This window comes from Phaseolus vulgaris, chromosome 5 (genome assembly GCF_000499845.2).
Source record: "Phaseolus vulgaris cultivar G19833 chromosome 5, P. vulgaris v2.0, whole genome shotgun sequence".
NCBI classification, from domain to species: domain Eukaryota; kingdom Viridiplantae; phylum Streptophyta; class Magnoliopsida; order Fabales; family Fabaceae; genus Phaseolus; species Phaseolus vulgaris.
This window is the reverse complement of record NC_023755.2, coordinates 1,057,208-1,071,161: the sequence shown is the minus strand read 5'-3', so window position 1 is coordinate 1,071,161 and position 13,954 is coordinate 1,057,208. Positions and strand designations below refer to the sequence as shown.

Here is a 13,954-nt window from a genome sequence, read left to right as displayed (position 1 = left end):
AGATGGCATAAAATGAGTACAACAAACTTTAAAAAAATGATTTAAGTTGAAATAATTACTTTTTACTTTCACTTTTTAATTCTGTAAAAAGGTCTTTTAGTTTTTAATAAATAAAATAATTAAAAAAGGTATTACAGATTATCAAATTTTATTACCATTAAACATAAAAAAATGAAGCCTTAAAAATTGAAAATAAAATGTCTATATTTACATATTTCCTCTTTTAACTATTTTAAATTTGTTTCTATTTTATTTTTATATCAATATTTAATTTTATTATTATAATATAGACATTACATCATTTTCTATTTTTTCTAAAATATATTAAAAGAGTTATTTTTCTAAAATATATTAAAAGAGTTATTATAAACCGTTTTAATGTATAGCAGTTTTTATTTATTTAATTTTTTGAAATATATTTATTTCTTCAATTTTCACAAATGTTTGCTGCTTTCTAATTTGAATTTTTGAACTTTTGAAATTTTATCACACTTTTTACTTCCTTCATTATTTCTTACTTTATTTCTCTTCTTTAAATCTCTTAAAATTCAATTATACTGACTCTATGTTTCTCGTACATATCAATACACATAAATCTATATTTAATTTAAATAAATATAAATATACATATAATAATAGTAAAAATAAAAAATAAAAAAAATGGGTGTGTTTTGCTAGTATTTAAGAATGAAGGAGATATAATATGCGACTTTTTGTTACTTTCTAATAACTTTACAATGTTAAAGAAAGAGAAAAATCACAAATTTAGAAGACAAAAATAATAAATTTTTTTGACTAGTTTCATAATTTATTCAATGAATATCTTTATTTGTGGAAATTTTAGTTAATAAAAAATATTTTGGATAGTCCTACAAAATTTACACTCTGATTAATCAAAATTATTGAAAAAAGGGATAAATAATCAATTTTGGGAGTTGAAAAGACCTGTTTTTTATGGCGGGAAAATTCCGTAGTATTCAAAGGCATAACCTAAAAGCTGGTTTATCGCAGAGATAATGATCATTTGAAGCTTTTTGCATGATTCCTAAGGAAGAAGAAGAAGAAGAAGAAGAAGAAGATGAAGAAGAAGAAAGGAGACATGGTGTGGGTCAGATTCCACCTCTTCCCTCACAAATGCCTTCCGGCACTCGTTCTCTCTTCCGACAACCTCGGCGTCAATGTCACCTTCTCCTTCACCCAAAACGACGCCGTTTCCCCCTCCTCCTACTTCCTCCACTCCCAGGTCCTCCCCTTCGAGCAAGCTTTCCCCTTTCTCGCTAAGCGCGACGAAGCTGACTTGCCGCAGCTCCATTCCGCGCTCCGCTTCTTCGGCCGGAGGATCGTTTCCGGGCTGCACTGTCGCTGTCCGACGGGCTTTAACGGGCCGGTATCTTCTTCCGGGTTCGACCCGGCTGGGGTTTTGGGCTTTGTTTTGGACGCCGCCGTTTCGCCGTGGGTCGAACTCCCCTCTTTCGCCCGTGCTGTTAGAGTCGTTGCTCAGGTTCACGCTTTTCGGAGCTGTTGTTCTATGAAGCACAAGAAACTTTACAAACAAACTAAAGTCTCAGGTAGTTCTATTTAGGTTAATAGCTTTTTTGTTTCAATTTCGTCTCAGCATTTTAACAGTTCTCAATTTGGTCTAATTATACTTTAAAGGGGTGCATGTAAAAAAAAAACGATTTTTATGATAAAGAAGAAAACCAAGACTTTAGTTAGTTTTCTCTTCTAATTTTGTAATTTTCAACACATTTTATTGATTGTGTTAAGGGTTTGTTTCAATATTGGTCTATTTTATTATTGAAAAATTTAGAGTTGTTGATTTCAGCTCCTATTTCTGTGTTATTCTGTTGTATTTTGGACTAAGCTTTGGATGCATGAGCCAGGTTTCTGGCTGTAAATTGACTGTTGTTGTGATTTGAGAAGAAAGTATTGTAATATGCATACGCCTTCTAATTTCATGGCAAAACTAAGCTGATGGTCCCATAGGGTGAGTAGCATCTTGGATTTAGAAACTTCTGTTGAGATAACTATGTTGGGTTTTCCTGTGTTGTTGTTATCTGGTTCTATGATACCATATTTCTGACTTTTGTATACATTTTCCTGAATATAAAGGCTGTGTATTGATTTTATCTCGTCATTTTATAATGTTTTTCAATGTGCTTTTCATAGGTGATAATGTGAAGCTGATTCCAAGTTCAGTTTTGGGTCAAAAGATGCATTTAGTTACTCAAGAATCTGTTGATTTGGAATCCCGGGATAAATGTCAGATCGTATCCAAACATCAACAGTCGAAGAAAGTTATTGGTGCTATAGAGAGATTGAACTCAACGGTTCCAGTTTGGGAGGGAAATTCTGCACACTTGTTTAAGAATGGATATCTGAATATTTCAGAGAGTTTTATGGACTGTCCTTCTTTAGATCCACTTTACATGGTGCTAGAAAGCCTAAAATCTTCAAGGCATAGCCTTCTGGGATTCAAGAAGATATCAGACCGGGGCGTAGTTGATATCTGCTTTGAAATTTTTTCCACTATGAGTAAAACTCACATCTTAGTTCCTTCCAATTTTATGATTCATTTGAGAAACTTCATTGATAAAATAGAAGACAATGTCCAGGAGCTTTGCTGGAGATTGCCTGACAAAGAAATCATTATATCCCTTAACAGGAAAAGAAGGCGACTGGATAAATCAGCTTCATGTCATGTTTTTCCTCAAATTAGTGGAGTTCAAGAAAGTGAAAGTGATGCATATATTCCAAAACATACCAGACCAAGGATCTCTGACATTAAGATGCTTGAACCAGAAGGAAGTATCCAGAAAGGCAACGAGGCCTCAACATACGTTTGTGAAGATGATATGAACCTCACCGGCAATGACAAGGTTCAGAAAGTGGATTCTAAAAGAAGTCAAAACTGTGAATTATTGTCTAACTTGGTGTTTGACTTCCATTCTGTTAAGTGTGAGGTTGATGCTAGTGAAAGTGATGCATATATTCCAAAACATACCAGACCAAGGATCTCTAACATTACGGTGCTTGAACCAGAAGGAAGTATCCAGAAAGGCAATGAGGCCTCAACATACGTTTGTGGAACTAATATGAACTTCACTGACAATGACAAGGTCCAGAAAGTGGATTCTAAAAGAAGTCAAAACTGTGAAGTATTGGCTAACTTGGTGTTTGACTTCCATTCTGTTAAGTGTGAGGTTGATGCTAGTGAAAGTGATGCATATATTTCAAAACATACCAGACCAAGGATCTCAGACATTAAGATGCCTGAACCAGAAGGAAGTATCCAGAAAGGCAATGAGGCCTCAACATATGTTTGTAAAGATACTATGAACTTCACTGGCAATGACAAGGTTCAGAAAGTGGATTCTAAAAGAACTCAAAACTGTGAATTATTGTCTAACTTGGTGTTTGGCTTCCGTTCTGATAAGTGTGAGGTTGATGCTAGTGCAGCTAAAGGTAAAGGTATGCTAGGATCTGACTCATCTGTTTACCAAGAAAGTCAGCAAATGAGTTGCATTAGTGTTACAACAACTCCCAACTCAGAAAAGTTTGCAGGAACGGAATTATTTTCTGAGGGTTGTTTGGTAGAGGGTAAAGATCGCTTCCAAGGTGTTGCTTCTAGTTCAATATTCAATTCAAAAGTTGGAAAGTCATCAAAAACGCATGTCCCCTCTAAATCTCTTCACATGAAGTTCCCCAGGAATTTCAACCTTCCATCCAAGGAACAGTTAGTAAAAAAGTTTAGTGTGTTTGGTTCAGTAGATTCCTCTAGAACAAGAGTCTTTTGCTACGGTGCCTCAGCTCAGGTGTGCTTTTTACAAGAAGCTGACACAGTTGTTGCATATAAATACGCCAAAAGGAAGTCCTTGTTTGGTACTGCTAAAGTCCGGTTTTGGCTTGACCCTTTTGAGCACAAAAGAAGAGGATTCGAATGTTCTGCTCACGTGCCCCCATTAGCTAGTAAACAAACAGGGCCACCACTGAAATCATGTCTGAAAAAAGCCAATACCTCGAGAAAGGAAAACAAAAAGAAAAAACGTAGAGTAAGATTCACCATAGAAACTTAGTTGACTTGAATTTACTGAATGAAGAATGTCATACTAACTCCTGTTTAGTTCATCTTTGTTCCTACATGGCATTTCCTCATGCAAGTGATGAAAAAATCAAGTAAAATCTATATGATAGATGTTACATTTTATATTTTTCAGATTAGATGTAATATCTTAGCTTTTTTAACGTTTACAGTTAGCTTTATGCATTAGTTGGTTAAAATAAATGTTTTATATTAATTCTAGAATAGAAATTATATAAGAAATCCAATTTTTTTGTTTGGATTCAACAATCATCACAGAAAGTCCAGTTCTTTATCAGATTTATATCAAATGAACTGTGTCAATAATAAGTGATGGTATGTGATTTACACTTTTCTTAAATAGTGTATCTGTGTCGGATAAATGTATTGGACATCGATATTCATATCTCGTATGATATGTATCGGTCAAGTGTTAAAATATTTATTAGATTATGATAATTCTAATATAGTTTTAGCATAATTTAAAAAAAAATGCATTAATTTTCTAAAAATTTAAATTTATTGTATAATTTTTTATTATGATTATAAAAATAAGGAATAATTTTTTTTGAATTAACTATGAAAAATATTTTTTTCTAAAAGATAATTCTGAAAGACACTCCATATAAATTTTTAGTCAATTTATGTAATTTATAATGATATAATATATAATTTTATTTTAGGGTTGTGATTCAGATAAATAAATTAGAACGGTTTGTCTATTTTTTTTCTTCTAATATATAGAAACAATGAATATAATAATAAATAGCTTGCCGATAAAAAAAATAAAAATAAAAATAAATAAATAAATAACTTTTTTCATTTCCATACAAAATATTAATTATTTTACTTAAATTATATTTTTAAATATTAGGTAACATTCATGATAAGAAAACAATCGCGCACACCTTGTTAAGATAGTAAGAATTGAGATAACAAATATTTAAAGATCGGCTTTGAAATTTTTATGTAAAAACTGAAATTTTATGTTTTTTTAATAATTTCAATATTTTTTTTCTTTGTATTTTTGAAATAAAATTGATCGATAATTCTTTTTACTTAAGATTCTTTAAAAATCATTTTCATTTGAAATAAGACTAAAATCATTTAATCTAAATTTTAATAGAAATAAGAGTAAAATTATTTAATCCACCCCATTTCAATTGATTTTTAGTTTTGTTTTGAATCAATATTACTCCAATCTTTTGTTATATAATCATTTAGTATTTTTTCAATAAAAGAACATATAAAAATATCTACAACACTCATAAATGTCCCTACTTTAATTAATTAATTAATCAATTTCAATACACATTAAACCATCCATACTAAAATCTCAATAACCATTGTCCAAACTTAGATGTTAACACACAATCATCCATAATCATTTCATCATCCATAGTGGTTATTATGATCTCAAAAATCAATCAATACAATTTATCCCCAAAATGTTTCACCCCTTATAGAAAGTTTATTAATATTAGGGTTACTCCTCTAATGGTATTTAATTCTTCACCCTCAAGAATGGTTTGAACATTAACAGTACCCCAAGTCCTTCAACAACATTCAGGGCCAGGAACACTATATGGGTGCCTGTAGTTAAATGTAGAAAGTGAGTTTCTAGCAAAATACCAAGCAAAAGAAAACATTTTTCCATGCATTGCCAAAAAACACTAAACACAAATGAAAAGGTTAGAGTAGAGTTCAAATTCTCTTCTAAACTTGCATTTTCATTCTTGTAAGAAATACTCTATGTTGTAAGAGAAATGACATATTATATTATTATTTTTTGTTAAGGAAAAATAAGTGAAACAAAGATAACTAAGGATTTCATATTTAACATATGAAATAAATAAAAAAATTCAACAAATTAGTTAAGAAATATACCTGGAAGTGAATAACCATTAATATGCTTTTGTGACCAAGATAATCTACATTGACCAAAATCAAAATTAGAAATCTAGATAAAATTTACAGTAGTTATATTGAGATATTTGAGAGACTGATGTTTTGTGATTTTTGTTTAACGATTTGTTCTGATTTAGAAGATGTGGTGTGTTTTGTGTAGGTTTTTTTGGCTTCTATATCTTCATCGCAGGGTCGGTTTGATGGGTTTGGCGCTTGGGTGTTTGGTTTACTTCTGTTTGCTGACAAAGACAGAGTTTAGTTGTTGGACTTTTGTGTCTTGTCTTGAGAATGTATTTCTTTGGATGATTGATGTGCTCTGGTATCTTGTTATGGTATGTTAATGTGACTGGTGTGTTGTAATGTCTGTTGGATCTTAGTTGGTTAGGAGATAAGAAGCTTGTGTTGGAATTATTTGTATGAGGGTTATTTATTTTATTTATTAATAAAAAAAAAGTATTTAATCATAGTTAAAAAGTGGTGTTGATGAATGTTATATGACATACTCTTGGCACAAAATATTTTAGGCTACATAGCACTTTTGGTTATTCTTTAATTCTAGAAATCATAGTGTAATGGATAAATCTCAAATGCTGAAGATATAAAATGGACACTCACAAGGCACCAGCACAAGCAGGACCAATTGCTTTGAATGCTGACATACCAGTCATGGCAATACTATTAGCAGTCCCTCTTTGATGTTGTTCCTGTTTTCAAATCACCATAGCATATATGTTTCACATCTCCATAAAGAATAATCTTAACTTTTGTTGGAAATAATTGAAAGCAAAGAGAACCAAAGATTTACCACTGCTTTATTTTGCAGAAGGAATAAACTAGTTGCAATTGTCTCCTAAATCCAGAAAAAACAATACAATCAGGAAAGTTTACAATGAAATAACCTTATTTTTTAACAGAAGTGATTTATTCACAACTTGCACCAGTCTCCAACTCCATTTCTTTGCCTAAAATTTCAGTTTTTTCATGAAATGGCGAAAGAGAAGTGATATATCGACAACTTGTACCAGTTTACAATGTGTGATTTTTGAGTTTGGTGAAGCCAATGCAATTCACTTGCATCATGATTGAGTTGCACTTACAATCATTACATTATTGAGAATGGAGACAACATTGATCACCAGTTGTAGTGTGAAACCAGACAACATTGTCATGAAAGGATAACATTGCAAGAGAGGTATGGATAAAACCTACACATAATGCAAAATTACAATACATATTTAAAGCAATCAAACAATACAATGGTAAATCAAATTACAGAAGTTGGAAACTAACCCCTGTTATCTGTACTAGAGTAACAGTTCCACAAGCTTTTTGCATCAGTCTATAAAGGCTAAGCTGGTATATTGTAATAGCAACACCTAATCAAGTTAAAAGATGTTAGAAATTATCAAGAAGTGGACTTTAAGTCTAATTCAACCGTATAAAATTGATTTACAAGGTGAAGTTTGTACCCACTTATAAATTATGAAATGACCTGATCTCTAGTCGATGTGAGATTTTCAACCGAAATCAGACAAAATGTATGTTAAGTGATGCACAAGCGAAATGATGTTAGTAACACACATTTATGAGAAAAACAATGTACCTGAAATAGCAAGAACATTACCAACATTATCACTTGTAAAGTTCAAACCACCTAATCTTGTAGGACTGAGAGCCCACAGTGAGAAAACCTAGGACAGTGATGAGTAGTAGGTTAGTGGCATCATGAGAGAAAGTCAAAATAGTGAAATTTTTTAGTGGGAATAGTACCTCTTGATAAGCAACATCATGCAGTGAAAAAACACAGTATACAATTATAGATGACATTAAGGGCCAATTTTGAAAGATGCTTTTATCTTTCTGCATCATCTTATCTTTGTCCTTCCCACAACTTTCTATTTCCAAAGCTTCAACATTGTTGCTGGACTCAATGCTATCACTGTGATTATGAAGGGTCTCCTGCAATGATGCAAACATTTCAAAATAAATAAGAAATTCTTACTTAATATAATACATATCCTCATACCATATGAAGAAACCTTATAAAAATGGTTTATAAAGTGAATTTTACATCCATTTATATACTATGATGTTCTTATCTGTAGTCGATGTGAGATCAACATACTCACTCGAATAAATATATATTTATAAAAACACATTCATTTTATAAGAAATAAAATATTTAAGTGATTGATGAACTTATATGGCATTATTTGGAAAACTTACTGGCAGCCAAATGCAAGCAATTGCTGATGCAAACGCAAAAGCTGATATTACTAAGCACGGCAAGAAGTATGGAAACCTGCAAAAAAAAAAATCACGTTTTGACAAATGAAACTCACAAAAGCAAAGTGATTCGACACCAATGAACTATGAACATTTTATATAAAAAAGTTACGACAAGATTTATTGGATTTGTTGCTAAAATATCGGTATTAAACACGAAACTTCCGACCGATGACCAGAAACCCAAACAAAAGAAAGAATCGGTTATATTTTTCATATGATCTCATCATTACTTTTCACTTAAAATTTTAAAACAGTTAATAAGTGAATCTTCTTTCTTATATACTACTCTATTCCTACTCAATATATATGAAAAAATGGTAACAGAGTTACAAAGCAACAAAAATGAACATACCTATCCCAAAATGAATCCTCTGGAAATATATGTGGGTATTTCAACACTGGCTGCAATAAAATATACACTTCATTTTAACTTTTCATACTTGCAATAATCATGTAACAATGTTTTACTCTTTGCATACCAAAGCATTCAAAAATAACAATTACCTGAGCCAAATAACCTCCCAATGCTGGACCAACGACTAACCCTACACCCCAAGCAGCAACCACCTGAAATCATATTACACTGAATAATTGCTCATTCAAAATCAATCATTTCTTCAAAAATATTCTAGAAAAATTGGTGAGACTTATTTACTGTTGAGAGTCCTAGAGCTTGTTCTTCTTCTCTGAAAATTTCAGTAGCATAAGCCTATACACAGAAAATGTTATATACATTAGTATAAGATATACTTTGATACAATATACTACTTATTATATGCATCTAGCTATAGAAAACAACACCTTTATTGGTCCAAGTAAGCCATTTAAACTTCCAAGAAGAAATCTCATGCTAATAGCCATCCAAAAACTGGTGCTGAGACCGAATAGAGTGTTGAAAATGACACTGAAATGAAGCAATGAATATCAGAATTGTTAGCAGAGAACATAATTGTATAATAACAGTACAATGAAAGAAAGCATCAACCTCAGTGGAATGCATACTTACACAGTGATGATCCCAATAACGATGACAGGTTTTCTACCATAGCGATCAGAAATCATACCCCACAATATGGATGTCAGAGCCCTACCAAACATCATTGATGATCCTACAATGTTTTCACCATCATGTATAGCCACCAAGAACATGTAAATAATTCATCAAATAATTGAACCACAAACAAAATCTTACCCACATAACCAGCATAGGTACTTATATCTTCTTCTGTTTCTGCAATATTAAAATCTTTCACCTGAAATTAAGATTTGCTGCTGTTTGAGGATGTATATCACACCAACAGGAATATGTTTTGATTCTTCTACTCAAACCATATAATGAAAAATTATTTTTCTGTGAATTGAGGGCAACATTTATTTTTGAAATGGTCAAAATCTTAGGGAAAAAGATCAACCTGAAGTTAGATATAGCAAATCAAAAAGTGATGCACAATGCATAAGCTTATTTGCTGCATTTTTAGTAAGTTCAAATAATCAAGAAGCTGAAATTGAACAGATTCAAACAAAAACATTACCCTGCATGCATAATCAGAGCAACTTCCATGAAATACCAATAGCACAAAAATCAGACTTTCATCCATCATATGGGAGGAGGTAACAATAATACTAATACCCTACTAGTCTTGGATTCAAATCACCACTTACAAAAACTAACATATTATAATAAATCAAGATTAACCAGTTGTAGAAATTTAAACTTACCATGAAATAAACATAGGGAAAGAGTGATGCAACTGGCAAAGCTGTACTTGATAAAAAAAGAGAGAGATCAGTGAGAAACTGAGGAATATAATCACTCAGTTTTTAACTAAGCCACACAATTTCAGATTTTCAAGAGAATGATCAAAAACCATATCATAGAGTTCAACCAGTCACCACCACTAAGGAGGGTTTTCATCAAGAGAATGATTAACTTGGATTGCTTTGTCATCATGCAGAACAGAATACAACATGAAAAACAGTAACTCGAGTTTAAACTTCTGATGTTTTGGATTGAAAATCTCAGTTTTTGTAGAGTAGTTGAGTTTTGACAAACTTTGCAACCATTTTACAGCAAAGCTTAAAATGGTAGAAAAATATATGCAGCATGAGCAAGCACTCAAAAAGAAAACCACCCCAGATGAGAATTTTGGAAGAGAATTGAAGTGCTTACTGCCACTCAACACAGCCAACCATATAAAGGAAATATTTAGGAAGGAAACACCCTTTTTCATCTCCCTGCCTTGATCCACCTTACAACCAGGACAGTTCTCATAGTACTTTTTCTTCAACAACAATGGAGTTTCAACTGTCTCCTCTTCCATCTTTGTATTACAACCTCACTTCTTCTTACACACAGGTAACTCCTACCACCCCAAATGATGTATATATCATGCTAAGAACATGATGATCCTAAAGGCAATCATTTGCTCATTTGCTATCTGTATCAACCTGTCTTAACAACCTATCAAACTTTGACATATTCATAATTTTTTATTTCATCATCACTTTCTACTGTACTGAAAATAGACAAAAAAATAATGAATACATGAGAAAAGATTTTTGCTCCCTTTCGTCTATAATGAAGTTAAAAGCACGTCAACAAATCCCAATGATACTGCTGAAGTCATCAAGAAATTTTAACCTACTCATGTGACAACAAAAGAAAGCAAAATAAAAATATTGTACAATAATGTTTAGAATTTGACTTTCAGTATGTTTTAATCAATTAAAAATTATCGTCATTTTTAAAATACCAAACAGTTTATCATAAATGAAATTATATGATTAAGATAATATTGTAAAAAAAAAATTACACTATAAATACATCTTAATTGTGTTCTGATTTTATTATTAAATGAATTATTATTCATATATATTTAATGTATTTACTTGTTGTCAGAAAATAAATGGATTTTAGAGATAAATGTAAAAATGGATCACTTTCAACTTTACCACAATCACGTTGTTTATTAAAAATTAAATATTGAGTTTGGGAAAATTACATGATGTATAGTTTATAAATATATCTGTCTTGATAATTTAAAACTTAATGTAACATAAATTCATGGAAAAACTTATTTTATACTATTTTTCTATAAATAGATTAGATTGGTAATTTTTTTTTAATAGAAATTTAAATCTGCAAATTTCACACAAGTGTCTTTTATTTGTAAAGTTAGGTTAACCTATTGAAAGAATAGAAAAAAAAAATAAACAATTTAAGAATCTAAACCTTAACATATAAATAAATATTGGACCATAATTAGTATTTAGGAACTTAATTAAAATTTCTCATGCTTATACTAATAAAATAATTTAATTAAAATAGATAAATTACTTAATCAAGGAATTAAAAGATTAACTAAAAAGTCAAATATATGTATTTTTCTATAAAACTAAGAGGTTAAACAAATAAGTCAATAAAGAGTCACAATAGATAATCCAAGACTTGATGAGGTAACAATTTTCAAGTGAAAAATATTTTCAAGCATAAATGAAATAATAAGGTCAAATTAGTTAAAAAAAGTTTTCAGTTAACTTATCACTACTAGAAAATATTAAATAAAAACACCAATTTTAGAGGGTAAAAATAGTTGATTGTTATATTGACTAAATTAGATATTATTTTGAAAACTAAAAAAATTATTGATATTTAAGTTAGTTATTATTATTCATAAGTAGTTTTTAAATTGACATCCACCTAGCTATATAGTTTTACCTACTAATTGTTTTGATTCTAAAATTGGTATCTAAAACTTTGGTAGCTATTAGATACAAATTTAAAAATAGAAAGTATTTTAGATACCATTAATTTTTTTAGTCTATAAATTAATATCTAATTTAGTTAATATAACAATTAATTATTTTTACTCTACAAATTTTGTTTTTATTTAATAATTTTCTTGTAGTGTATTAACCTTACCAATCTTACTAAAAGAGAAGAAATTTCTCACTCTCTCCTTAAAACTAAGGATCCTCTCATCTTTTCTCCGTCGTGTTACCACTTAAGATATTATTGTCTCCTCTCATCCTTTACTTTGTGGTTCTTGGGATTTTGAGTTATGTACACGTGTTTATGATTTCTCATAGTAAAGGGAAGTGTTTCAATGTGAGCAATATAGTCTTCCATTGTTTAGGAGTTAAGGTCAATGACAGTTTAAATACACATTCCTCCCTTAATCCATTGAGGTACATTTTAAAGATAAAACTGTGACAGTTCTGGTATGGTCAGAATATAGTCTCATGTCGCTTAAAATTATATGTAAAAGACAGTTTAAATACACATTCCTCCCTTTTATCTATGAAAGTTGAGGAACTGAAACTAATTTTAAGTTTATTTTTTTACATTAAATAATTTTTTTTCATTTAAAAAAGTTTAAAATATTTGAAAAATATCTTATAATTAATATTTTTATTTTTATTATATTAAAACTAGATTTATAATTATAATATATATTATAGTAAATTTAAAATGTTATAGATCCATCTCGGGATTAGTAGTGCAACAACGGGACAACTTCAAGAACATCATACAATTAATTCAATTCCATATAGATCTTGCAATCACAATATAGATTTTGCGTTCTTTCTTATTTATGAGTTTTCATTAGTTTCGGTACTTATTTTTGTTTTTTAATAATATTTTTGTACGTAATGGTAGTAATATTTAACATGAAGTTTATAAAAATTAATAAAAGAAAAGTGTGTAAATGAGACGTGGATAATTCAACTAGATGCTTCGTGTAACTATCTATGTAGCATAGATACGGATACGGACACTGGTACGACACGAATACGGACACGGAAATACGTATAATTTCTAAAATGTAGGATACGGGGACACGGGTCTATATATTATATAATTTTGAATTATATAAATTGAAAATAAATATTTATGTGCAAAAGTATGTTTCAGATTCTTTTGGGAGCATGGAGATATTTTTTATGACTGGTTCAAAAGAATGTTTTTATTTTTATAATCATAATAAAAATTTATACAATAAATTTGAGTTTTTAGAAAGTTATTGTATTTATATCTTTTAAAATTGTGTTAGAACCGTGCTAGAATTTTGAAAAATCCAACAAATATTTTTTTGAATTGAACACTTCACCTATAAATATCTTACGAGTGTCGACACAGAAACGTGTGTCCGACACGAATATGTCATTTAAGAAGAAGTGTCCGAACCTCATAAGTAACTATTAAAGTAAGGGTGAAAAATAATTGAACAAACAAAAGAATCCTTGTATTAGATCACAACCATACAAGAGACTGAAAGGTTGCGTTAGATAATGTAATATCTCTTATATGTATTACTAAGTAATTCTATGATTTTATCTTCAGAAGTGCATTGAAAAAGTCCCACATCGATAGATAGTGATAGTCTATACAACTTTATATACCATCAGACTTCAGTAATAGTTACCACTGGATTATGAGGCGATGTGATTGGGCCCATGCTAATTGCTGGGCTCAGGAAAGTCCCCGGGCCTCCTCTGCAGAAATGCAGGCCCTGTAATGGGTATCTTTGAGTTGGGATTTGCGGCTGAGACACGTGTGGAGCCTATGCAATTCCAACCTGAGAATTTGGCCGATCTTACAGTCATTCACATGGTCAGCTTTGACTAACTGAACGGGGCTTACGTCCTCGTAATCCTCCTTTTTTTATAAAATAT

General features: G+C 30.6%; 2 protein-coding genes across 3 annotated transcripts; one reads left to right on the top strand and one right to left on the bottom strand.

Moving 5' to 3' along the window:
• The first annotated feature begins 958 nt into the window (after window positions 1-958).
• On the top strand, window positions 959-4,263 carry LOC137834675 (uncharacterized). Its single transcript, XM_068642799.1, has 2 exons — window positions 959-1,568; window positions 2,170-4,263. Exons 1-2 carry the CDS (start codon window positions 1,079-1,081, stop codon window positions 4,074-4,076), a joined length of 2,397 nt encoding a protein of 798 aa, XP_068498900.1. The 5' UTR covers window positions 959-1,078; the 3' UTR covers window positions 4,077-4,263.
• A 1,181-nt stretch (window positions 4,264-5,444) lies between these two features.
• LOC137834674 (protein ZINC INDUCED FACILITATOR-LIKE 1-like) lies at window positions 5,445-10,741 on the bottom strand. Of its 2 annotated transcripts, XM_068642797.1 has the most exons (17): window positions 10,449-10,741; window positions 9,998-10,038; window positions 9,471-9,531; window positions 9,285-9,387; window positions 9,080-9,182; window positions 8,934-8,987; window positions 8,783-8,845; window positions 8,631-8,680; window positions 8,216-8,291; window positions 7,760-7,948; window positions 7,593-7,680; window positions 7,280-7,365; window positions 7,087-7,194; window positions 6,795-6,839; window positions 6,605-6,693; window positions 5,969-6,012; window positions 5,445-5,674 (listed from the first exon to the last, which is right to left on the bottom strand). In XM_068642797.1, exons 1-17 carry the CDS (start codon window positions 10,597-10,599, stop codon window positions 5,586-5,588), a joined length of 1,440 nt encoding a protein of 479 aa, XP_068498898.1. In that variant the 5' UTR covers window positions 10,600-10,741; the 3' UTR covers window positions 5,445-5,585. The 2 variants fall into 2 exon arrangements, with proteins under 2 accessions (XP_068498898.1, XP_068498899.1); XM_068642798.1 differs by lacking the exon at window positions 7,087-7,194 and having other exon boundaries at window positions 10,449-10,712.
• Window positions 10,742-13,954: the final 3,213 nt, after the last annotated feature.